Source organism: Saimiri boliviensis, chromosome 3, assembly GCF_048565385.1.
Source record: "Saimiri boliviensis isolate mSaiBol1 chromosome 3, mSaiBol1.pri, whole genome shotgun sequence".
NCBI lineage: Eukaryota > Metazoa > Chordata > Mammalia > Primates > Cebidae > Saimiri > Saimiri boliviensis.
This window is the reverse complement of record NC_133451.1, coordinates 12309329-12336433: the sequence shown is the minus strand read 5'-3', so window position 1 is coordinate 12336433 and position 27105 is coordinate 12309329. Positions and strand designations below refer to the sequence as shown.

General features: G+C 35.8%; 1 protein-coding gene across 4 annotated transcripts in view; it reads left to right on the top strand.

Moving 5' to 3' along the window:
- Positions 1-27105, top strand: part of RAB28 (RAB28, member RAS oncogene family) — a 248291-nt gene that overhangs the window by 88940 nt on the left and 132246 nt on the right. Inside the window, exons 5-8 of one of the 4 annotated variants that reach the window (XM_039468497.2) lie at positions 10625-10728; positions 15260-15337; positions 21968-22062; positions 23269-24193. In XM_039468497.2, the coding sequence (XP_039324431.1) occupies positions 10625-10728; positions 15260-15337; positions 21968-22057 (272 nt within the window). In that variant the 3' untranslated portion in view covers positions 22058-22062; positions 23269-24193. Of the gene's footprint in view, positions 1-10624; positions 10729-15259; positions 15338-21449; positions 21479-21967; positions 22063-23268; positions 24194-27105 lie in introns of those variants that run through there. The other 3 variants (XM_074395900.1, XM_039468496.1, XR_012516808.1) reach the window with 3 other exon arrangements.

Genomic DNA, 27105 nt, shown 5'->3' with positions numbered 1-27105 from the left:
GCCCTGCTGACCTCACTAGCTTTTGGAAGCCAGCTTCTTTCAGTTGCTTTTGCACATATTTCTTTTGGAAGGAATGTACATCTTCTCTATCCTTAAAGCTATCTGACTAATTTTTTCTCCTCCTTCAGTATGTAACTGAAGCATCAGTTTCTTTGTGGTATGGTACCTATCATCCCTAAGCAGTTGTAGACGTTTCCTTTCTCTGTACTCCTGTTGTAGATTGTCTTATATAGATCTTTGTTACTTTCATGATTTCAGAATTTCATTACATAGCATCTTTTTATTTGTGTCCCTCTTAGCCTTCCCAGCTTTTTTCACTACATGAATAGTTGGTGAGTAAATGAATGCATGGACATACCACAGTGACACTAGCTAATACTTGCTGAGTATATGCCAGTCACATACAGTATGTCTTGCTATGTGTTAGTGATTGCTTTCTGTGTATGTATTCATCATATCCATTATAGCAACCTTATAAATAGGTACTATTCTTGTTCTCATTTTATAGATGAGAAAACTGAGCAAAAGAGATTAAGTGACTTGTCCTAGGTCCTGTGGAGATAAACAGAACAGGAAATCAAATTCAGGCAATTTGGCTTCTAGAGTATATTCTTTTTCTTTCCTTCTTTTTTTTTTTTTTTGTCTTTAATTAATTACTTGGACAAAAATTGCATGTATCATATACTTACCATTTTTTTTGTGGTGAGAGCATTTAAAATCTATTAGCAACTTTCAAGAATATAATAATTATTTTTTTTTGTGGTGAGAACACTTAAAATCTATTCTCTTAGCAACTATCAAGAATACAATACCTTATTATTAACAATAGATCACAAGTGCTGGCCAGGATGTGGAGGAAAAATAACACTTGCACACTGTTGGAGAGTGTGTTTTTTATCACCGTGCCATACTCTTTCCAGATGAATCTGTGAATAACTGAAGAACTATAACTATATTCAGCCCAAGTTTCTTCTATATTTACCTTAATGCAAAGTCGAGAAATTGTATGGGACAAGATCTTGTTTATAATCTGTCATCTCTGGATCAGTAAAATAATAACAGAGGTTTTCTCTTGGGATATGAAAAAATTTTGCTGTTAGGACATTTTCTTTATAAAGATATTTGACATAATGTAATTTTAATCAGAATTGTTTACTATTTAATACCATAAATTTCCTGTTACTCATCAAAATCTGTCTCTATATCCTAGTATATAGGCCACTTGATCCTGGAAGTTATCCAAGTGAAAAAATTTTGAACCATCACATAAATTTAGGGAGTTATTGTTCCACTAGAATCAACAGGGCCAAATGAAGGCTAAAAGTGACCGCTTTAGATTCAGAATTTTAACTTGTTGCTTCTGAATCAAAGCTGTAAACCTCAATGAAATAAAAATAAACATAATACTAAAATATCTATACATGAAGTGATATATATGTTCAATTTGCTTTCAAATAATCTGAGATTGGTGGTATGGATGAAATAGTGTTGGTCACGACTTGACAGTTGTTGAGACTAAGTGATGGGTACTCAAGAGTCGTTCTACTATTTACTTTTGTATACATTTGAAATTTTCTATAAAAGTATTTCAGAGTGATGGATTATCAGAAACTGTAGCTTTGGAAAGCAAAATTTTTTTAAAATTGTGGTTAAAAAACAAAATTTATCATCTCAACATTTTAAGTGTACAGGTCAGTAGTGTTAATGTAGTCACATTGTTGTGTGCAACTGATTTTCAGAACTTTATCTTCTTGCAAATCTGAAACTCTGTAGCCATTAAACAACAACTTCCCTTTTTTCTCTCCCCACATCTCCTGGTAACCACCATTTTACTTTCTGTCTCTATGAATTTGACTACTTTAGTTACCTCGTAACAGTGGAATCATGGTATTTGCATTTGGTGACTTGCTTGTTTCACTTAACGTAATGCCCTCAAGGTTCATCCATGTTGTAGCATGTAACAAGATTTCCTTTCTTTTTAAGGCTAAATAATATTCCATTGTATATATACACACAGCATTTCGTTTATCCAGTCATTCATCAATGAACATTTGGATTCCTTCCACCTCTTGTGACTAGTGCTGCTGTAGACCTGGATGTACAAATATCTCTTCAATACTCTGCATTCAGTTCTTTGGGATATATACCCAGAAGTTGGACTGCTGGATCATACATTAGTTCTATTTTTAACTTTCTCAGAAACCCCCATACAATTTTCTGTACCAGTAGCACCGCTTTACAGTCCACCAACATACACTAATGTTCCAATTTCTCCACATCCTTGTCATCCTTGTTTTTTAAAATTTAGCCACCTCGATGGTACGTGATATTTCTTTGTGGTTTTTGATTTGCATTTCTCTGATAATATATTCTCTCTCAAGAAATATCTATTCAAGCCTTTTGATTTTTGTTGTTGTTGTTGTTGTTGTTGTTGAGTTTAGGAGTTATTTATATATTCTAGATACAAACCTTTTGTCACATACATGGTTTGCAAACGTCTTCTCCCATTTCGTAGGTTGTCTCTTCACTCTGTTGATTATGCACTTTGATGCACAAAAGTTTTTAAGTTTGATGTGGCCCTATTAGTCTGTTTTTTCTTTTGTTTCTCTGCTTTGGTGTCATGTCCAAGAAATCACCACCAAGTCCAATGACTGAAGGTTTTTCCCTGTATTTTATTCCAGGAGTTTTACAGTTTTTGGTCATATGTTAAGGTCTTTAATTCACTTTGAGTTAATTTTTGTGTGTGGTGTAAGATAAGGATCCAATTTCATTCTTTTGCATGTGGAAATCCAGTTTTCCCAACATAATTTCTTGAAGAGATTGTCCTTTTCCCCATTGATTTGTCTTGGCCTCCTTATAGAAGATCATTTGATTATGTATATGTGGTTTATTTCTGGGTTTTCTATTCTATTTGGAAGACTACATTTTTAACCAATAAAATGTTGCTCTTAATTAGCATTTCTTTTATGGTGTATCCAACTCTCCAAGTAAATCTTTCTGTCTGAAAGCAGATATGTTAGAATAATTCCACATTTGTTAAAAGATCTTAGAAAATACTGAAGGATAGTGATGGATGAAAATTGAAACTGAGAGTTCTTGGGTTATCAAGTTTATAATTTGACACGGGGAAAATTAGGGAGGAAAAATGACCAGATCTCTTAACAATTTTTGTACTAAGTGGACAGTGTCTTTAGAAGCACATGTACTTTCTGGCATTCAAAATTGGTGGTGCTAGGCCAAGGCGGGCAGATCATGAGGTCAGAAGATCGAGACCATCCTGGCCAACATGGTGAAACTCTGTCTCTACTTAAAAATACAAAAAATTTAGCTGGGTGTGGTGGTGGGCACCTGTATTCCCAACTACTTGGGAGGCTGAGGCAGGAGAATCACTTGACCCCAGGAGGCAGAAGTTGCAGTGAGCTGAGATTACACCATTGCACTCCACCCTGGTGACAGAGTGGGATTCCGTCTAAAAAAAAAAGTGGTGGTGCTATCTTTTCAGAATTGTATTTTCATTCCAGTCAAAGTATTCACTCCATACAAATAATTTTTTTTAAATTGAGGAATCAAATCATATCGAAAATGTGTATTTTTTTCTTTAATTCTTCACAGACAGCTTTCTTTCTTTTCTTTCTTTCTTTCCTTCTTTCTTTTCTTTTTCTTTCTTTCTTCTTTCTTCCTTTCTTTCTTCCTTTCCTTTCTTCCTTTTCTTTCTTTCCTTTCCCTTCCTTCCTTCCTTCCTTCCATCCGTCCATCCTTCCTTCTGTCCTTCCATCCGTCCTTCCTTCCTTCCTTCCGTCCTTCCTGTTGTGGGGTCCATGTGCAGAATGTGCAGATTTGTTACTTAGGTATACATATGCCATGGTGGTTTGCTGCATCCATCATCCCGCCATCTACATTAGGTATTTCTCCTAAGGCTGTCCTTCCCCTAACCCTCCACCCCCCGACAGGCCCCATTGTGTGATGTACCCCTCCCTGTGTCCCTGTTGTTCAACTCCTGCTTATGAGTGGGAACATGCGGTGTTTGGTTTTCTGTTCTTGTGTTAGTTTGCTGAGAATGATGGCTTCCAGCTTCACCTGTGTCCCTGCAAAGGACATGAACTCATCCCTTTTTATGGCTGCATAGCATTCTATGGTGTGTATGTACCACATTTTCTTTATCCAGTCTATCATTGATGGGCATTTGGGTTGGTTCCAAGTCTTTCTAATTGTGAACAGTGCTGCAGTAAACATGCATGTGCATGTGTCTTTATAGTAGAATGATTTATAATCCTTTGGGTATATACCCAGTAATGGGATTGCTGGGTCAAGTGGTATTTCTACTTCTAGATCCTTGAGAAATTGCCACACTGTCTTCCACAATGGTTGAACTAATTTACACTCCCATCAACAGTGTAAAACCATTCCTATTTCTCCACATCTTCTCCAGCTTCTGTTGTTTCCTGACTTTTTAATGATCACCATTCTAACTGGCATTGAGATGATACCTCAGTGTGGTTTTGATTTGCATTTCTCTAATGACCAGTGATGATGGGCTTTTTTTTATATATGTTTGTTGGCTGCATAAATGTCTTTTGAGAAGCAGACAGCTATTTTCTTCAGAGTTCATTGTTGAAGGAGAATCTACCAAATGCCAAAAGATGATATGCTCAAACCATCTGTACTTTATCTAAATGTGTAGCAAACCTCCATACTGTGTAATTATTTCTCATACTTAAAGATTGCTTTCCTTGTATCTTCAGACAAAATGTACTGACATTGAGGAATGCATTTTTTGTACTATTTTCCATATATCACTTGAGCCATTAAATTGGCAACAGTAATAACATTTCTCCAATGGTACAAGTTTGTTAATATTTTTTCTCTAGTAAGTAAAAATGTAAAATAGGCTTCAAAATTTATAATTAAGTTCAATGTAATTTTATGATTGATTACATATGACATGACCAAAATAACAGAGACAATTATAATGCTTAGATTTTCATTGTTTTGCTCATCATAACCTCATACTATCTTTTCTTTAAACTTTTAAGTTCAGGGGTACATATGCACATTTGTTACATAGTTACACTTGTGTCATGAGTTTGTTATACAACTTTTTTCGTCACTGAAGTATAACACCTAGGACCTATTAGTTATTTTTCCTGATCCTCTTCTGCCTCCCACCCTCCACCCGCTTGTAGGCCACAGTGTCTGTTGTTCTTCCCTATGTGTCCATATGTTCCCATCGTTTTTCTACCACTTACAATTGAGAAAATGTAGCATTTGATTTTCTGTTTTTGCTTTAGTTTGCTATGGGTAATGGTCTCCAGCTCCATCCATGTTCCCAGAAAGGCCATGCTCTCCTTCTTTTTCATGGCTATATAGTATTCTGTGATGTATATGTACCATATTTTCTTTTTCCAGTCTATCATTGACAGGCATTTAGGTTGACTCCATGTCCTTGCTATTGTGATAGTGCTTCAAGGAACATATACTTGCAAATATCTTTAAGATAGAATGATTTATATTTCTTTGGGTATATACCCAGTAATGAGATTGCTGTGTTGAATGGTAGTTCTCTTTTTAGGTATTTGAGAAATCACCACACTATTTTCAACAATGGTTGAATTAATTTTCACTCCCGCTGACAGTATGTAAGCATTCCTTTTTCTCTGCAGTCTTGCCAGCACCTGTTACTTTTTGTGTTTTTAGCAGCCATTGTAACTAGTGTGTGATGACATCTCGTTGTGCTTTTGATTTGCATTTCCCTAATAATCAGTGATGATGAGCTTTTTTTCATATGTCAGTTGGTTCCATGTACAACTTTTTTGAGAAGTGTCTCTTCATGTCCTTTGACCACTTTTTTTTTGAGTTGGTTTTTTTCTTGTCAATTTGTTTAAATCCGTGTAGATGTTTGGTATTAGATCTTTGTCAGATGTACAGTTTGCAAACTTTTCTCCCATTCTGTAGGTTGTCTGTTTATGCTGTCGATAGTTTCTTTTGCTGTGCAGAAGCTCTTTTGTTTAACGAGATCCCATTTGTAAATTTTTGCTTTTGGCATCTTCATCCTGAAATATTTACCTGTTCCTATGTCCAGAATGGTTTTGCCTAGGTTGTCTTGCAGGGTTTTTTGAGTTCCTTGTGTATCCTTAATAATAATATTTTGTCATAATTTGTAAATATTTTCTCCTATTCAGGTTATCTCTTCACTCTGTTGATTGTTTCTTTTGCTGTGTAGAAGGTTTTTGTGTGATGTAATTTCATTGGTCTGTTTTTTGCTTTTGCTGTCTGCTTTTGAGGTCTCATCCATAAAAATCTTTGCCCAGACCAATGTCTTGAAGCATTTCTCCTGTTTTCTTCTAGCATTTTCGCAGTTTCAGGTGTTAAATTGAAGTCTTTAATTCATTTTGAGTTGATTTTTGCCTATGGGGAAAGATAAGAGCCTATTTTTATTCTTTTGCATGTGGATGTTATCATCATGTTAGCTAACTATTGTGCAGACTTTTTTGTGTGGTTGCCTTATAGTATCACTGGTCTGTGTATTTATATATGTTTTTGTAGTGGTCTTTCCTTTGCATATTTTCTGCTTCCTTCAGGAGCTCTTCTAAACCAGGTCTGCTAAGAATTCCCTGAGCATTTGCTTGTCTGAAAAGGATCTTACTTATTTAGTTAGTTAGTTAGTTAGTTAATTTGGCCAGTTACGAAATTCTGGGTTGGAATTTCTTTCTTTTTTTTTTTTTTTTTTTTTTTTTTTGTTAAAAGAACATTGACTATTAACCCCCAATCTCTTCTGGCTTGTGAGGTTTCTGGTAAGAGATCTGCTGTTAGTCTTACGGGCTTCCCTTTGTATATGACCTGATCTTTCTCTGTAGCTGCCTTTAACATTTTTTCTTTCTTTTCATCCTTGGAGAATCTGATAATTATGTGTCTTAGGGGTGATCTTCTTGTGAAGTATCTTACTGGGGTTCTCTGCATTTCCTGAATTTGAATGTTGGCCTTTGTAGCTAGGTCGGGCAGGTTCTCATGGATGATATCTTGAAATATGTGTTCCAGGTTGCTTCCAGTCTCCCATCTGTTTCAGGGACACCATTGAGGTATGGATTTGATCTGTTTACATAACCTAGTAGTTCTCAGAGATTTTGTTTATTCCTTTTCATTCTTTTTTTCTCTATTCTTGTCTGGACTGTCTTATTTCAGGAAGCCAGTCTTTAAGCTCTGCTCTGCAATTCTTTCCTCAGCATGATCTATTCTGCTATTAATAGTTGCGTTTGTATTAGGAAATTATTGTAGTGTGTTTTTCAGCTTTATCAGGTCAATTACATTTGTTTCTATGCTGGCTATTTTGTCTGTCAGCTCCTGTATCATTTTATTGTGATTCTTATCTTCCTGAGATTGGGTTTTAACATATTCCTACATTTCAATGACCTTCATTCCTGTTCATATTCTGAATTCTATTTCTGTCATTTCAGCCATCTCACAGTTCAGAACCCTTGTGGGAGAGGTAGTGCCGTCATTTAGAGGAAAGAAGGTACTCTGGCTTTTTGAGTTGCCAGAGTTCTTGTGCTGATTCTTTCTCATCTTTATGGGCTTATGTTCCTTCAATCTTTGATGTTGCTGACCTATGGTTTTTTTTTTTTTTTTTTCTTTTATCCCATTTGGTGACCTTGAGGGTTTGATTGTGGTATAAGGTGGGTTCTGTCAACTGGCTTAATTTCTGGAATATTTTAGGGCCAAGCCTCAGCTCCCAACTCCTGGACTGTATGCTCTAAATCTGGGGGACTTGTATCCAGCCTCAACTTTGTTCTCTGACTCCTCAAGGTTAGGAACCCACGGCTTTGGTGGGACCAAGGTATTATTCCTGGACCACTGGCCACTATACTTCAATGGGTGGTACTAGCCAAAGTGTTTCTTATGGCAGCAGCAATGGGATTTGTCCTCATTTGCATGTGCTAGCAGCAGCATGGTGGAGTGCACACTCATCAACTGCAGCAGCGTGCCATCAGGTGCCTGCCTCCCTACAGGTATTTACAGCAGCAACAGGGCAGTATGGCTTTTGAGGGGCACAGGGACCCTGCTGGTGACTGTGCCCACGGTCGTGCTGGTGTTAGCATGGGGTGGGGTGCTGCCAGGTACAGGTCTGTGTGTACCCTCTGTGCATGATCACTCAGGCTGGGATGGCTGCTTAGGTTGGGGAGGTCCATTGTTCGCCCTGCCTAGTTTCACTCTTGCTGCAGTATTGGCGCAGGAGTGGGGCCCTGGAGGTGGTGGGGCTGTCAGACTGCAGTGAGGCGAGGGAGCAGGCAGGCTGGTGCGTGGCTGTGAGCACTACTCTCCACCAGTCAGGTACAATCCCCCAGTGTGGGAGTATAATGTGGGACCCCAGCGCATCCAACACTGTACTGCAAGGATGTGTGACCAGGCTGGGGCTCCAGGAGAAGCCAGCAGACAAAAGGGTGCTCAGGTTGGACTAGCCCTATGTGATAGGCAAGACTGCCCTGCAGCATTCAGTTCTGACAGTTCCCTTAGGGCTAAAATCTATGGGAGCACAGGCACATCTTACATGGCAGCAGGCAAGAGCGCATGTGCAGGCGAACTGCCCTTTATAAAACTGTTACATTTCATGAAAACTAATTTACTATCATGAGAACAGCACAGGAAAACCTGTCCCTATGATTCAATTACCTCCCACCAGGTCCCTCCCATGACCCATGGGGATTATGGGAGCTACATTTCAAGATGAGATTTGAGTGGGGACACAGTCAAAGCATATCACTACCTACCACAATACCTGGCATATAATAGATGCTCTTAAATGTTTGTAGAATAAATCTTTTTTTTTTTTTAATTGACCAATGGTACTGCTATTTGTTAGGAAAAACTTTTGTTTGAGTAGTAAATGATAGATGGGGATTTGGAAGGAAGGAGAGAGAAAGAGAAAGAAAAAACAATAAACCATTAGAAAAAACAAATACACACACACATTAAATGACACAACTTTTATTTATTTATTTTTTTTAAATGGGTTGTAATTTCAATGGGGATTTTTCCTGTTAACATGATTCATTCTTAACTCTTGTTGAAATAGAAACGTATTTTAGCTTCAATATTATGATAAATAGGATGTATAAGTGTCAGTGCTAATAGCTTAGTATTTTAGTCTTCCACAACTTGATGCCTGTGGTATCTGGATATTTCATGGCCTGTTCTTGTAAATAAGGAGTCAGTGATGTTTAAGGAACAGAACTGTGGCCAGAAAAGGAAAGAAAAAAAGGCCAGCGCAGTGGCTCAACTGTAATCCCAGCACTTTGGGAGGCCGAGGTGAGCGGATCACGAGGTCAGGAGTTTGAGATCAGCTGGGCCAACATAATGAAACCCCGCCTCTACTAAAAATACAAAAAAATTAGCGGAGCTTGGTGGTGGATGCCTGTAATCCCAGCTACTCAGAGCTGAGGCAGAATTGCTTGAACCCGGGAAGCAGAGGTTGCAGTGAGCTGATACCACGCCATTGCATTCCAGCCTGGGCAACAGTTTGAGACTCCATCTCAAAAAAATAAAATAAATAAAAACTTCATATTTTCCAATGTAAGCAATATAAATGGGACTCAGGAATACCCCATTAGATTAAAAAAAATCTCCTAGAGAGAGAACCCTTGAGCCTACAAACTAAACTTTAAATATAATTTTAAATAAAGGCTTTTATGTACTATGAGTGCATTTTTTAGTTGATAATCAATTGGCACTATTATGTAGGCCTACTAGATTTCCAAATTTACAAGTTTTTACAAGTCAGTTGGGTCCTTCCTCAGGAAATCAGTTTAAGTTTTTTTTCCTATATTGACTCAAAGAGCCTAGTTGTCCTTAAATTCTGTGCATGTATTTGCCTTATAATTTGACGGCATTGAATCAACACCCTTATAGGGTCTGTAGTGTAAAAGGAGAAACTGTTAAATAAAAGATTACATTTGGAAAAATGGACTGTGCCAGATAAAACCAGTATTGGATATGAGTACTGTGCTTTGCTTTAAAGTACCTACAACTATTCAAGTAAATATATCCTTGCCCCTTACTCTCAAAATGGATAGTCTAGATGAAAACCAACTGATCTATGTCTTTGTGAAATTAGACTATGGCTATAAATTAATGTAAACACACAATGTAATATTGATCTGTTAAGCAGAAAATTATATGTTTGTGTTAACATTCAAGGCTATAGAGATTATAGAGCTAATTATTATTAAAGTAATTAAACTGTTTCAAACCAAATATGCTTGGGTAAGTACACCTTGCCTCAATTAATCACTGTGTTTAAATGTACTGTGTTATATTGGGCATGATCAGTGTGCCTGAACTTATACAGAGAATGATGATAGCTCACAGTTTTTTGTAGCACTTAAACGCTGATCATTGTGCATTATACATAGATTAATTATCAAATCACTCTGTACAAAATAAGCATATTTATTATTCCTAGTTTATAGATATGGAAACTGAGGCATAAAGAGGTTTAATAAATTGCCCAAGATTATACAGTTGTGTCTAAGCTGGAATATAATACTGGAAAGCAAGTCGAATTTAAACATGTTAAAAATGTTTTTATAGACTCTTAATATGGAATTCTTTTCTGTCTTTAACACCTTTCTAGTTGATTTGGAGCATATGCGAACAATAAAACCTGAAAAACACTTACGGTTTTGCCAGGAAAATGGTTTTAGTAGCCACTTTGTCTCAGCCAAGACAGGAGACTCTGTAAGTAAAATAATGAATACTGTATATTATAATTGATGGTTTTATTTTTATCTACTAACATTCCTAGGAAGTATATTTCTATTATTTAACCTTTGGAGCAAATTAATTCCTATTGAAGATATGAAATTCCTTAGATTAAGTATACCATGTTTATTCTGGTTATATTTTATAATTTACTTAACATAATTTTCTGGTTATTTTAAAAAAGGGAATTAAAATGAATATAAACCCTCGATCATCTCAGTATCTAGAGATAGTCACTCATAACCTCATATGATTCCATCTAGTTTCACTTCGTGATGCTCACAAGTGCTAGTGCTGCTGCTTGCAACTAGGAGGTGGTATTTATTGAGTGCTTACTTTATTGTAGACATTGTGCTACTCTGATTATCTCTATTTTATAGATTAGTCTCAAAGAAATTATATAATAGGGTCCAGATTACACAGTTAATAAGTGGAGAAGATAGGATTTGTGAAGGCAAATAGTGACACCCTGGGGCTCACAGTCTTAACCTCACCTCTTTTTAAAATTAAGATTATAATATAGAAATAATTTTATATTTTACTTTTTACTTAATATTTTTGTCATTCCCAAGTCATTTAGTAATAATAGATTTAATAATTCATTTAATAAATGTTCAAAAATGTATTCAATCATATTCCTATTGTGTAACATATAGGTCATTTCCAAGTTTTGAACATAATGTTCTAATGTAAAACTTTGTCCATAAGCTTTTGATGTTTTGATTATTTTCTTTAGATAGATTCATTGATAAGGGATTGAAACATTGCCAAATCACCACCAGAAAGACTAAATTCGTTTGATCACCAGCATTGTATGTTTGCCGTAACTATATCCTTTTAGCATTCAGTATTTATTTATGTATTTGTCAAATTAGTAGACCCCAAAAAAGAAAAAAGATACTTTACTATTTAAATTTGAGTTTCTTTGATTACAATTGAGGTTGAAATTTTAAAAGCTTCATTAGTTATTCACTTTCTGCTTTTTACTTGTTATAATATTCTATTGCATTTAGAAATTTTCTATGGCCATTTTTATATTAACGCTAATAGTCATATGTCATAATTTTTTCAAATAATCCTCACTGACCTCCATTTGAGTATTTTCCAGTTGACATTTTCAACTAAAAGAAATTTGAAATTTTTCTGTCACTTAATCTTTTTGATGTTTTTCTCTGTAATATCCTTTATAATTTTACACCTAAAATAAACACTGAATAATATAACGGGGGTTTAATCTTTCTTTTATTCAGACTCATTAAAAATTTTGGCCTCCTAGAACCCTTTCCCCCCAGACAATGTGAACATGGGCACATGCTCACCCACCCATGCCTTTTAAAAAATATATAATATCAATAATCCTAGATAAACTCATACATGGATTCATTGAGCTTCTACCCTCACTTAATCTTCCTGGGGTCTTTTTGCCATTTCAGAATTATTTTAACTTGTAGTATTTTAGCTTGTTTTCAACCACCTAGTATTTTTTGGCCACTTAGTGTTTTTTGTGTACTTCTGTTGAACCACTATTAAAAAGCCCCTTTATTTTTTTCAAGTAGTACTTTGAAATGGTTTGTTGTATGACAATACTTTAAGACTTGTAATCATCTCCAGCTCCAGGTAACTTCCTCTCATTGCTTGAGGAGTTAGTTGAGCTCCTGCATTACTACACTTTCTCTGATATTACCTCTGTCATGATTCTTAGTGGTTTCATTATCCTTGTTTCTCTCTGACTCCACCTTAGTCACTCTTGCGTACTACAGATCTTGTCATTACAAATTACTGTGGCTCTTCTCTTATCTCAATATCAGGCATCCTAATCACCACCAACCATCTTCTGTTTCACACCCTTGACTGCCCAAAGACAACCATTCTCAACCCTAGCAAGACCTACAAACATTGATCATAACCCTTTTGCACAATCTTAACCTCCTTTCATGTCTTCATTTTTCTCTTTTCTGAACTTAAATCTCATGGCCAGTCCAAATCATTGCTATGTGTATACTCTCAATTCCCTTTTCTCTCTTTCACTTTGTCAGATTCACTTGGCTAAATGTTAATTCTGGTTTAAACCAAGCCTCCGCTTTTCATGGCTGTACCCATGAAGATGACCAGAAAAAAACACAGGGATGCTGGAGGTTTCACTTTTAAGTTCACAATCACTAATCTCAAGCAGGCCCTTAATGCTGCTCGGTAATTATGCCCTATATCCCTAATCTGTCACCTCTTCCCTCACCTAGAGGACTGTTTCATAGCTTCTCTTCTTCAAATGTTCAAACCATCTTCCTCTATTCTCTCAGCTGATAACCTTGTTTCCTATAAGAAATTTTAAAGAAACAGGAGACAAATTCTATATGCTGCTGCTACCAGGTCTAACCTCATCCTACTTACCCCATGTATTCTCATACCTTCTGTCTTCTCTGTGGTTATTGTGGGATTTATTCTCCCAGCTAGGGCCGGGAGAACAATTTGCTGAATCAAGGATATTGCTTTATCACTTCTCTCTCTTTCATGTGTATTATTTTCCCCATCTACTGGATTATTCTTTCACCATACAAAATACTATGACTTCTTTTATCATAAAAACAAGAAAACTCTTGATCCATCATTTTTTTTTTCTAGCTGTTGCCTTATTTCCTTCCTTCACTTTCCAGTGGGATGTTTTGAAAGAGTTGTCTCTAGTTCTTCTTTTCCAAATTTCTCTTTAACAGTTCCAGCAGACTTTTGCCTCAGTATTTTATTCAAACTACTATTATACAGGTCATCAGTGGCCTCCTTTTTGCTGAATCCAATGGTCAGTACTCAGCCCTCATCTTATTTGATTAAGTAGCAACATATATAATTGCTGATCACTCTCTCCTCTTTGAAATACTCTCTGCATTTAGCTTCCAGGATACAACGCCTCCTGTTTTTCTTCCTACTCACCCACTACTCTGTCAGTCTCCTTTGCTAATTTTCTATCTCTCCACCCAGCTCAGGTTCAGTCCTTAGATTTCTCTTTTTCTACACTATTCCCTTAGTGGCTTTATTTAGTCTTCTGGCTTTGCCCAGACTTTTCCCCCTGAACTCTAGACTCTTATATCTAACTGCCTGCTCAACATCTCCACTTAGATGTCTAATAGGCTGCCCAATTTAACATGTTTAGAACTGATATTCTCTCCTCAAATCTCTCACAGTCTTCCTCACTTTTGTAAATAGCAGATCTATTCTACCAGTTGTTCAGGCCAAAAAGTTTTGGAGCCAATTTTGACTCCTCTGTTTCTCTCTCACCCCACATCTGTCAACAAGTCCCTTTGGCTGTACCTTGAAAATATATCTAGAACCTGCTGACTGTTTCTTACTGTGTTCACTTCTACCATTTTGGTTCAACCTTCATAATCTTTTACATTAGTTTACTTGATTGATTTCTTTTTTTGTATACTTAAGTCTCCTATAGTGAATGCTCAATACAACCAGACTAATGCTGTTAAAATAAAAGTCACATTAGGCCACCCTCCCATGACTTCCATTTCATTTGGAATAAACACCAAAGTCCTTCCAGTAGCCTACCAGGTTCTACATGCTTTGTACTGCCTTCATCTCTTTGCTTATCTTCTTTTATTACCACACTTTTTCTCCACTTCAACACAGTACCTTTCCTGTTGTTCCTTGAACATTGACCAGTGAACTAAAATATATTATGCTTCTTAGGGTACAAATGACATAAAGCTATCAGGAATATTTATCCCTTTTTTGTTATAAATATTAATAAAGTTTTGATAAATATTTTGTAAATAATCATGTCATGAGTAGGGATAAGAATATGGTAGGTGATTTATAAAGAAAATGTAAGTTATACTACAGTAAATGTCAGGATTGGAACTCTAGTAATCATAGTAGACCTCGCATAAGCTAACTATGTGTGGAAAGGCATATAGAAAAAGATTTGTCAATTTTTGTTTAATCATAATGGAATGTAATTTTTCTTTACTCTAAACTGACAAAATATAGTAAAAGAGTACCAAGTTGCTTTACTCAAGATATGTGGAGAATTTGTTGGAATGATATAAAAGGCTACAGCGATTATTAAAGTGTTGGAAAGTAAGACCCTTTAAGATAGGCTAAAGGTGGCTAAAACAACCAACATAAAATTGGCAGTGAAAAACTAGGGTATTAAAGTATAGATTATTTTATTTTCTCCAGAAATTATGGAGTTTTTGTGCTAGTGAGTATGTTGTTCTGTTGTTTTTTAAAGTGGTAGCTGTAATCATCATGCTAAATCTTTAATGTATATGTTTAAAGAAAATGATCAATTCATTGAATTGCATGGAGTTTTAAATTATGGATTAATAATTTAAAAATTATTATATTTAAAATGATGCTACATTTGACAAAGCTATTTTTTGGAATCACTTGCTATATCATATTTTTACAATTTTTACTGTTTATCATTTTCAAGAAAATTCTGTTTATTTGAAGATGACTTAAGCATGCCTCTTTGACATCATTTAAACCCATTTTTGTTACATAGGTCTTCCTGTGCTTTCAGAAAGTTGCTGCTGAAATCCTTGGGATCAAATTAAACAAAGCAGAAATAGAACAGTCACAGGTGATTACCTTGAACTTTATATTTAAAAAATTACTCAGTTTCTTACAAAGCATTAATTATGACCCATAAATTATTTCCCATTTATGCCTTCTGTGTATGTATCTCTAAAAGCTTTGGGCATAGATTGTATGCATGAGTCAGTGTTGATTGCAGAAGATGGAGAATGTTAACTTTTTGACAAATTATGATACCCTTCAAACCTCATTGTGTCTCTTTTGTTGGGAAAAAGATATTTAGTATAATGAAAATTTTATTAGTAGTTAACTAATGAGTTAAGGTGGTGACAATATTGTTTTGTACCTTTTTATTTAAATCCTTTTCAGAGCTGCTATTCATTTTTAAAACATCCTTTACTGTAATCATTAGTTTTTAATGTTATTTTGTTGTCAGTGTTATTATTTTGTTAAGTGTTATTAATTACTAAGGATTTTTAAGTTTTCTCACTATTCCTAGAAAGTTCTCTTACACTAAGAAAAAGACACGCAACCATCAGCCAAGAACTTTAAAATACCACTATAATATCCCACCAATTTATATGTTTGATAGAATGAAAAATCAGAGCAAGAGTCTATAAAGTTATGCTTCAGAATCGTAACTTTATACGATTTGTTTGGTTAGACAAAACTGGTTTGGTTAGACAAAACAAACTAATTACAATTTTCCTCAGTTTCTTCGACCCCATTCCCACCCTGTGCAACTAAAAAGTATAATTACCTTTTCCCATCCTTAAATTTTTCTTTAATTCTTTTAGAGTTAGTTTTGTATCTTATTCTCGTGGTCCCTCCGTGTGTGTGTGTGTGTGTGTGTGTGTGTGTGTGTGTGTGTGTTTCAAAACAAAGCAAATATTGAAAATTGTTAGACTGATGTGGCTGTTTGTAGGACTTGATTAAAATATTTGAGGCTCTAAACATTTGCTATTTTTAATTCTCATCATTCAAAGACATTTGTTTTAGCACTTTCTGTGGCCAGATATGGTACTAAGATACTTTGTGCTGTTTAGCTCCCAGACACATGAAAAGTGGTTACTTGGTTTGGGTCTAGGAGAGTATAAGAAAGAGAAGTCACCATGATTTGCTTGATCACACAGAACTTGGATCCCAGAGGTCAAGTGATTCCTTTCCTTTTCAGTTTCTCTGTCTGAATAATGTTTGTCTCTGCTTAATTAGAGAGTCTGTGATTATCATAAGTGATTTATTGATCATACCTTATATACTCAGTATAGTGGTGGGTCTAAAAAAGAATTAAAAGACTAAAATGTCCCTGCTTTCAGTAAAGAAAATTAATATATTATGTGCCAGGGGGACTGTGTTATCTCAGTTAATCCTCATAATAACTCTGGATCAGGTGAGATTTTATCATTTTATGATCAGGAAGCTGAGACTATGGAGAGATTAAGTAACTTGATCGCTAACCCTTAGTTGGGCAATGGTGGAGCCAGGATTTACACCCAGGTCTCTCTGACACCAGTGCCCTTAGTATTTTCACTCTACCATGCTGGGGGAAAGTATACTGGGCAGTTTGGAGTGAAAGGAAAAAAATGGCTGAAAGGGCAGCTGGTATGAACAATATATCTGGGTACAAAAGCTTAGGTTGTATTTTGCAAACAGAACAGTTTGTTTAAAATAAATGACCATTTGTATCAGACTATTAAGACTTTAAGAACAGATTTTGGGGTTTTATGAATGCCAAGTTGATTAGTTTTATTTGACCCATAATCATTTTGAGGTAGGGCAATAAATGAAAGCAGTTTTTAGATAGAAGTAATCTACTGGGATTTTTTTGTATGTCGTTGGATGAGAGGGAGATTGAGGTAAGGAGACTGAGTTGCTGCTACCATGTGATAAGGACCAGAGTCAAGGTAGAAGGGAAGAGCTGGATGGATATAAGGGAGATTTTAGAGAAGTACCAATAGGGCTTGTGGAATGATTGGATAAAAGGTAGTAGAAGTCCAAGATAACCCTGAGATTTCTTGCCTGGAGGAATGAAGAAAGGGGAAACCCAATGATTGGTGGTCTTTCTGAGACGGGGAATGGTGGGCTGGTGCTTTACAGGTGAGAGGGCTGCACCAAAGAATTCCTTGTACTGCCTGAGCTGTGCAGTGGTGCTCAGATACAAGGAGACCTCTGGAGAGATGAAACAACTGGATACTTTTGAAAGGCAAAATTTGGGGAAGCTTTATTAATATTAGCTCCTTCTTGTTGCAAGATCAACAGAGTTGCTATTTTGACTTTAGATATGGGCTTAACATTCTGGTATATTTTAAATAAATAGATATTAGATGTGTTAACACTCTACCGTCCCTGCACATCTGCCTTGTTTATTATGCTTTGAGGTTTAATTCTATCTTTGGTTTGTCGGTGACATTTACTCTTAATGCATTCATTTGAAGGTGAATTCAAGCTACCGCAGCCCTCTTATGTTTGTCAGAATTCTTTGTGTATAGCAGAAAGCCTCATTAGCCTTTCTTGATCCTGATGAATTTGGTGTTTTTGCCAATTAAAATATTGATTTTACAATTGATATTTCTTAGTGGAAACATTTTTGAAAGTTCATCTAAAAGACAAGGAAGTTCAGACAGCGCACGTGCGCGCACAAACACACACACACACACACACACACACACTCTGCATGTGGTTTTTGCAACATTTGAAAGATTACTGGAGGGATTCAAGGGAATGTTTGAAAGCACTTTGTATTATTTTATAGAGAAGGAATTAAATGGCAGACCCACCAGTCACATTAATGTTGATGCTCTACTATAATAACTTAGTTTGTGACATAAATATTTTGAGATTTTAGTCCTAGTTCCATTCACTGATTATTTAAAGAGATTCTACTAGTTTATTTCTAACCTAGATTGCTCCTATTTGGGAGTTATATATAAAATTAGATATCAACACATTTTGCAAGCTTTGCAAGGAAGAGGAAGAGAGAGAAAAGAAAGTGAATGCATAGTAAACATACTTCGAGGGTCTATTTAATGCCAGGAACAACGCTAGAATCTGGGGATACAGACATAATAAGAGAAGGTCCCTATCCTGAAAGAGCTCCCAGAATAAGTTGGGCAGCCAAACATTTAAACAATGAACACTATAGATCCACTTTCACAATTCCCAGTTTGGTTAATAGTTTCATTTGCATCATTTATGTAGTCTTCCCTTTTCTCCTGGACCAACTGTTAATCCTCTAAGATAGTGTAAGAATTGATACTATTGTTAACAAGTGTTCTAGTTTCCCAGGTTGTTCAGATTTTCTATTCGCAAAGTACTTAGAACTTTGGGAGAAAATACAAATTTACAACTACTATTGTTTAGGAAATCCAGCAATCAGCTGTTTAAGAATGCATTAGATAATCCATAAAGAAAAAACTTAGTCCGTTGAGTCTTGTCTTGTGTCCTCCAGTCTGAATTGCAAGGAAGTTTTGCCATGCGTACTTGGTATTAAGAGCTTAATAAATTTTTAAGCGTCACCATTTTTACTTGTCAATTGATAAACCATGAATTTCTGCCTGGTTTGAACTAGATATGTATTAGCTTTTAAAATAACAAAAATTTCTGTCAGAGATATTCATTAAACTTGCTAAAAATATATATTCCTTATTGTCACCTCAAATTATTTTCAGACTGTATATCAAAGTATCTCACGTAGGGCTTGGCATGTGATAGACATGCTCAAGATTTTGCTTGTCTTAATTGGCATATAATTGTACAGTGCAAGTACCCATTTAACCTTTGGTCTTTAGAGTCCTTTCCACTTTTTAGCTTTACCTGAGTATTGATCTTCCTCAGATTTTTTTTTACCCAGATGTTAATTTTTTACATTCATTTTCCCCATAATGTTTATTAAAACTGTACTGGGATTTCTTATCCTAAACACCACTTGTTTTCTTGAGGAGCATATTTTCTCCTTTTGTACATAGTACTCTAATTCTCAGGTATTGAACATTGCTTAATGGATTCTCATATCACATCCCATTTTTCTTTTTCCTATTCATCTTTTAAATTAATTTTTTAATATAAAATTTCAAAACGAGACGGGACTTTAGAGGTAATGTAGGTAAACCTTGTTATTATAGATTAGAAAATTGTGAAGACAGAAGTAAATAACTTGCACAATGTTTTCTTACTGGCAGCATATAATGGCCCCTTTATAATATAGAAGAAGAGTAGCTTTTTTAAAACTCCTGTGTGGGAAGTACTGTGCTTTTTAAATATTATATCCTACAACCGTGCTTTAAATTGTATTCTATAATCTTGTTGTACTTTGAATGTATATCACTCAGAATATTCTGCAATAGTTTACACATCTATTTTCTATGCTAGACTCTTACGTATCTCAAAAAACAGAGATTATGCATTATTTACCTAAATGTTTGCAATACCTGGGATAGTGATTGGCTTTGAATGAATGATAGTGACAGATGTTTTAGCCTTCAGGGTGTGTTTATTCCATATCCTGGGCATGACAAACTATGGCTTTTGTAGTGGTAAATATGTTACTATTATCTGGAGTAAGGTCTAGTTGCACAGTTGACCAAATTTATCTTTAGCATTTCTGCAAGAGCCCATCTATACACCTTACACCTTTTTGCCCCAACTCATAGGTTGCTTTCTTGCTTATGCCCTCCATAGCTACCACTTCCATTTCCAGTATCCACTTGGCAAATGCTCTTTGAAAATATCAGGCTTAAACTTGTGTTCACCCCATATGATTCCTTTCCTCTTAGGGCCACTTTGTTATTTTCATTTCATCAACTAATAGCTGAGAATAATTGAGTTTACATTGTGGCTCTTAAAATAAAGGTTGGTGTTTTGCAGGTAACATTTCTCTAAAAACATCAATAAATGGTTTTTAAATAAGCTGACTACAGTAAAATCACCTACCATGAAGTTTATGACATGGAAATTATGATTTTCTAATCATAGAAAGCGAAATTTGGAATCTGCAGAGCTTTGGTTACAGGTTACTTTTAGGAAACATTTTACAAAGCTTTATGTCAAATAGACAAAGCCCCTGAGAGAGATGCTGTCTTGTTAATTTTTCATTAATTTGATTAAAATTAATAATGAAATCCAAGTCATTTACGTTAGTCAGTACTTGGTTCAAAATGTCTCAAGCACAGGACAGTAACCTGGTTGTATTTATAGGGTAAGACTTAAACAACATTTGTTTGGATTAATGAGTTGCTTACTGATTCTGAAAACTCCATCTCTTCATTGTAACCCATAGTTTGACATGACAATTAGGTTTGGGAGGTTAGATAATGGTATACAATATTTCACTGATGTACCCCCTCAGATCATACCTCATTTGTTAGTTGGTAATGCTTCTGTTGATAGCATCAAGCTGGGTGCCTAGTAAATCATGAGTCTTGTCCAAAAGTTAAAGCTGCTTGTTCCTAGAGAACTTAAGCAGAAGCCACCCAAGGCTAATGTATGCTTCAGCATCCTGTTCATTTATTCTCAGTTCTTTATAGAGTCTTTATTTATAAATGTAATCACAGACAGCAGCTCATATTAAGATGCTTTTTGGTCTATCTTAATAAGTTGATAGATGCTATTATGAGAAATGAGTGTCCTGAAATAAGATAGTTTTAAATCTAAAATTTGGTTTTAAATCTGAAGTATTTGGGTAGCATGTTATCTTTATCATATGTATTTGTCCCATGTGGTCTTTTTAAACCTAAGGGTAATAGCAATTAAGAATATAACAATGTAATAACAAATAATTTTGTATTTAGTAAAACTATTAGATATTTGAAAGCAACAGCTGTTGTACTTAAATGTTGTACCTCATGTATTTTTTTTTTACATGACCTACAAGTGCATTTTGAACTTGTTTGTTTCTATATGGAATTTGGAAGTATGAGGGTTAGAATTGGGAGGAATGTGGGAGTGAGCATCGCAAGGAAGTCTTGGACAAGTAATAAATAGTATTAAACATAAACGCTGTAAATGGCATATGACTTCCTCTGATGTATTCATTCCTCTCCCCACCTTCAAAGATAATTAATTACTCCTTCCTCTGTGTTCCCATAGCATATTATAAGTCCACTAGTTAAGTGTTTAACTTGTATGGGAATTACTTGTATATGTGTTTCTCTTTCCATTAGGTCCTCAGCAACTTGTGAATAGATTCTGTGTAAGTTGCCCACACATTCACAGTATAGAGTGACTGGCACATAGATCTTGGGTAAAGCTTGTTAATGGAAATGGAATTAATCTTTTTATTGTCCTTTAACATAGAAAAACCTCATAATTTTTCATAGTCCTCTGAAATACTGGGCATTATATATGTTATATATAATTGTATTATCAAAAGTGGAACTCACAGTTTGGGAAGTTCAGTGGTCATATCTATTTCAGTAATTATAGAGTTATAAAGAATAGTGTTTCTTGGGTCTTTGTTCCTTTTGTATGTGTACATCCTGCTATTTGTGTGTATGTGTGTCTGTGTGTGTCTGTGTGACATGTTTACATTTATATGTTAATTTTATTTTTCTACTTTGGTGTTTCCTTTTCTGTTCAGTCATTGAACATACTTTCCGTTTTGTCTTTTTTTTTTTTTTTTTTTTTTTTTTTTTTTTAATTCTTTCTTCTTTGTCTCATTTACGTTGTATGGAATTGACAGCGTATTGTCAGGGCAGAAATTGTGAAGTACCCGGAAGAAGATAATCAACATACCAGCTCTGCTCAGAGTAGAATCTGTTCAGTTCAGTAGTGCAGGTATTAAGGGATAAATTATTACAATTAAGGGAGGTGGGATGGGAGAACCAGTGAATGCTATCTTGTTCTTTATTCCTTATGAATAGGGAAGTTCAGATGATTATTGTACATTATTGGAAATTAATATTGCATAAGTCTTGATTTAGAACTAAAAAATTGGTCCCCTGCCAAGAGACATGAATTAAGAAATTGGGAACAAATTAAAATAACATTTCAGTTACTTTTAAATATATTTGTCTTTATGGTTGTGTTTATTACATGTGCAGTGAAGCGGAGAATTGAGGCAGTTTTTTCATTATTAATTCCTTACCATTTTTCCTGAAATAGCTTGGTAATTGAAAGAGTATTTTTAAAATTTGCTTTGAATTGCCCTTCTTTGTCTGCTTGTGTGTGCAGACTTCATAAAAGAGTTGAAAACAGTAAAGGATTTGTTTTAAAGTATTACTTAGAGATGAATAGTAAGCCTATTGCTAAATGTATCATTTTAGATATTCCTTGAAGTATTAGAAGGGAGGAGGGAAGAAAGTATCTTTTGGTTTAAATTATTTTAAAAACATGAAGTAATTTTCTAAATCTTTCATTATACCGTATTTTGCTAAAGTAGTATTCATAACCATTAGTGAGCCATTTGGAAATAAGTTAGGGATTTTGGAGGAAAGTTTTAGAAACTGGAAAAGATTTAAAAACGGGTTGCTGAGAGCATTTCTGCTGTATATGTAAATCTTCTTTAACATTTAAATGTTTTCTTACAAACTCACAAACTGCTGTAAACAAAGAAAAGTTACGGCTAAATATAATGGCTTATGGAAATATTAATCAATAATGATATTTTTTACTTTGAAATGATTAGTTTTTTTCCATAATTTCAAATATGTGTGAATGATTCATTTAAATTATTTTGCTTTAAATTATTATCAGGGTTTAATTTTTCATTATTGATTTGTCAAGTTTTCATCAGACTTGTGATAACCTCAAGTTAATGTCATAAAACCAGGGACAGCTCAATAGCTGAGTTGCCATTCTCTCCTTGGAAAAAAAAATCCACTCTCCATTTGTTTGTCTGGTTTATTTTATATCAACTCCTGCTTCATTTATGGTGTCCATCATCAGAAGTTCAGCAAAGTTCAGAAAATAAAAATATACTTTATGGAGCTCTTTCTAAATGTTCTGATGTCCTGATAATAACTCTGTTTTCTTTTATGACAGAGAGTGGTGAAGGCAGATATTGTAAACTACAACCAGGAACCTATGTCAAGAACTGTTAACCCTCCTAGAAGCTCTATGTGTGCAGTTCAGTGAGCACATTTTTCTTTTCTGTTGATAGTTCTGGCTGCCCTTCACCTCTGGGTGGGCCGGAGGATTTCTAGGAACTTGTTTTATCAGTGACCATCTCTGTAGTTCAGTTAACACTTTCCTCCCAACTTGCTTCGTTATTGCTGTTGCCTCCCAGTGGCAGGCAGCTCGTTGGATTTGAAAGAATTCAACTTTGGGACCACACACTTTGAATTCAAAATGGAAAACCCATTCCCTGGAATTAGACTGCTTCGTTGAGAAAGAATGATGTTGCTTGTCCTTGCTTCTTTTTTCAGTGATGTAAATTTTTTTAACTTAATAGGAAAGCTATCCAAATCTTGATCATCAGCCAGGATTTTGCCACAGCACAGTTTCATTCTCTTACCTGAACTCATATGTGTCAAAGTATACTTCAGAGTGTAAACCTTAAGCAAGTAATATATTTTACCTACAGATACTTATGAAAACATTCTTTTGCTATCTATTGTGAGTAAAATTATATAAAGCTGTATCTAGCAGAAAATGCTTGAAATGAGGCTGTAATAGAAATATTTTTTCATTTTTTAAAAAAGGGCCTAAATTGTTTATATTGTAGTTTGTAACTCACAAAGTAGTATTTGATATTGTATTTTTATTACTGTATCCTTGTCATTATGTATTGTGTAATACTGAGGTTTCATGGCTTTATGAAGTTTGATAAATGTTCCGCTGATGCTCCACATGGAATTTCTCTTCCAAACTGCATAAGAGTACTCCCAAGAATGAGTTATGACATTGTGGATCAGACTGTACCTGATGTTCAGAAGTTTCGCTTTCACAAATAAATTTATTTAAATTACTTCTTTTGGCAGTTTTCTTTCAAACATCTTCCTTTTTGCTACAGAAAGGCAGTGTATAATTTGGATACAAAATAGGTGACTCTGTTAAGTTTTAATGTATAGTCAGTCACTTAGAGTTGTGAGGTTATTTTGTTGGAACAATTAAAATCTAGACTCCATAGCTTGGCATTTCAGGGTCTTCATATCAGCTGCCTCTATTTCTACCTTTTCTCATCCCACTCCACTGTACCATCATTACCTTGCAAACAGAGCTATGGACTCATTCCTATTTGCTTTGTGATGCTCTGCTTTCCTGTTTTTGCTCAATAGGTCGTCTGCTGGGAATTCCTCCCCCTTCTCCAAATGTCTACCTCCTGCCAGCCAACCTTTAGGCACTGTGAGGGCAGGACTCTGTTTGTCTTGGCCATAGTTGTGTTATTTTTGTGCTAAGACACAGTGCCTGGCATGACAGGTGCTTCGTATTTGCTACATTGAAGCGGGAACAAATGTCGCCCCTCCAAAAGCCAGTCCTTGTCTCCGCAGCTTTCTGCCTTGAATCACTGCTATTTGTGCTCCTGTTTTTATTGTTTAATAATCCATGAGTTCATTGAAGGGCAGCTCTGGTTTCTTCTCTCTCCTGTCTCTTACAGTGCCTAGCAGTGTGTCTTTGTCTTAGATTTGGCACAGGTGTGTAGAAATTTGGACATCTAATTTTAGAGCTGTAAGGGGTTTTGGAAAACTCACATCCGTATGTGGGTAAGGAAACTGAAGTGTAGAAAGAAAAAGTAACTTGACAGAGATCATGGAATCATAGAGCTAGACTTGTTAGATCTGTCTCTGGCCAATAAATTTAAAAAAATAATTAAAATATTTTGAAAATTGTGACTCTACTTGTTAGTGGGTCCAACCTCTTTCTACTTTGATTTTTATATTTTTCATTTCATAACAATTTAGCAGACTTGTCAGCCCTTCTGTTGATAAGCCCTTCAAGCTATTGCAGCTTATCTTCCTGATATGTGAAGGCCAGTTGACTAGGGATGTTAATAGAAAAGTTAAATAAATGAGATCTCAACCCTCGAGGAGTTTACAGTCTAGTGGCGGAGATGTTTATTGTTGTTGCTGCTGTTTTAAAAGCTGGGATTGAGTGAAGACTTCTACTAAACTAAACTTGTCCAAGGCTTTACATTTAGTAAAAGGTGAGGCCATGCTCCTTTTGGTCCTTTTGTGTTGATTTTACCTCCATCTATGTGAAAACTGAAGGGTTTTCAAAAAAATTTCCTCCCAATACAATCACTACAGTACAATAAAGTGTATCTTAACACATACATACGAATTTCACTTTGCAGTGTCAGAGAGAAATTGCAAAAGGTCTATGAGACCAAATTTTTTTAGTGGTGTGTTTATAAACTTAGAGCACTGAATGGTACTGAGCAAGGGGGTAGGGAAGAAAATGACGTTGGTAGGCATTCTTTGTCCTGAACATTTCTAGGCCTTTGTTACATGGACTGTTTTATTTTCACACCCATCTATGACAGGGGAATTATTGCCTCCTCTCATGGAGGAAAGTGAAGCTGAGACTAAGTGATACAAAAGGCCTTCCTTCAGTAAGGGGTAGAGCCAGGGCCTCCACAAAGTGTTTCTGTGACAGAATGGACTAGGCTGGTACTGGTTTTAGGCTCCCTTTCATTTGCGAAGATCACATAACTGATACCCTTCTTGAGAGTTAAATAGATCTTAGTGTAAGCTGTTCTTTTGAGAAGGGGCAGTGGGTCTCTGTGGGCTATCTTCCCTCGCACAGTGACTACCTTGAGCAGTAGCATGTGTCCGCAGGGGCTGGTAGTGGTAAGTTTGCCCTCGGATCCCTCAGATGAAACAGGAATTGCCCCTCTATTCCCTCTTGCCTGCCTTCAGTCTCTTTGGCTTTATGTCTCTCTCAGCTAAGCATGACTGGTCATCAAGAGCCTTTTGGCTCAAGGAAAGCAGATGCAGTACAGCATATGGCCAAAGCGGATTTCTGAATTCCATATTACAATTTTCCCCATACCTCGGGTTTTATTTTTGAAACAAAAATGTAGGATTCATGCTTATTTTACTTTGTTACCTCTCCTGTGTACAGTTTTTAATTTAAAAAATTACAAGTCTTTCCATCTAGTTTTAGGCACTTTGTCTCCTGAAGACACATGCTATAAAGTTTCAAACACATTGTGGTCACTTCTGCTGCTTATTGAGCTTTTGAAAAGCGTAAAAGTTTTCAACCAGAACTGGTCATTGGATGCTGCCTTTCAAGTGCACCCTCTATTATATGTGGCCAACCACTCTGGAGTGGTTTTTGGAGTGGCCCAAAGAACTCCTGTGACTGCTTTATTATTCCAGGAGGAGGTAAGCCAGGGTCCTTTAATGTTGGTCACTGAAACAATGTGATGGAGCATAACAGTTTGTGTGTCATTTAAAAATAGCAAAGTTTTCTGGCCGTAACCTGTGCTAGTGGTTGCTGTAATCTTGGATATCCTGAACAACAGTTGCAAGATTCAAAGGAAACTGAAACGCAGACCTGTTTAACACTACGGTAGACATCCATGGGTTGCCTCCCCAGCACACACGTCGCCTCTCCCGACAGTTCCCTAATTTCCTGATAGAGCGTCCCCCTCCATTTTCAACTGCTTCTACCTCCTCATGAGTGGGTCCTCACTGGCTTAAACCCATTAGAATATTAAACCCCCTCGCCTCAGTAGTTGGCTCTGAAATGAACTGATAATGCCATCACAGCTAATGAAACTGGAAGGAACATTTGCTAAGGTTTCTGAAAAAGGAAAGAAGAAATGTTTTCCCCTAAAAGTTTTCAGAAGACTCTTTGCCAGCTGGACTGGAATGAGAAAGGATGTGGCTCTGAGTGACACTGGCAGCCATCTTGAGGCCACAGAAGGAGAGCTTT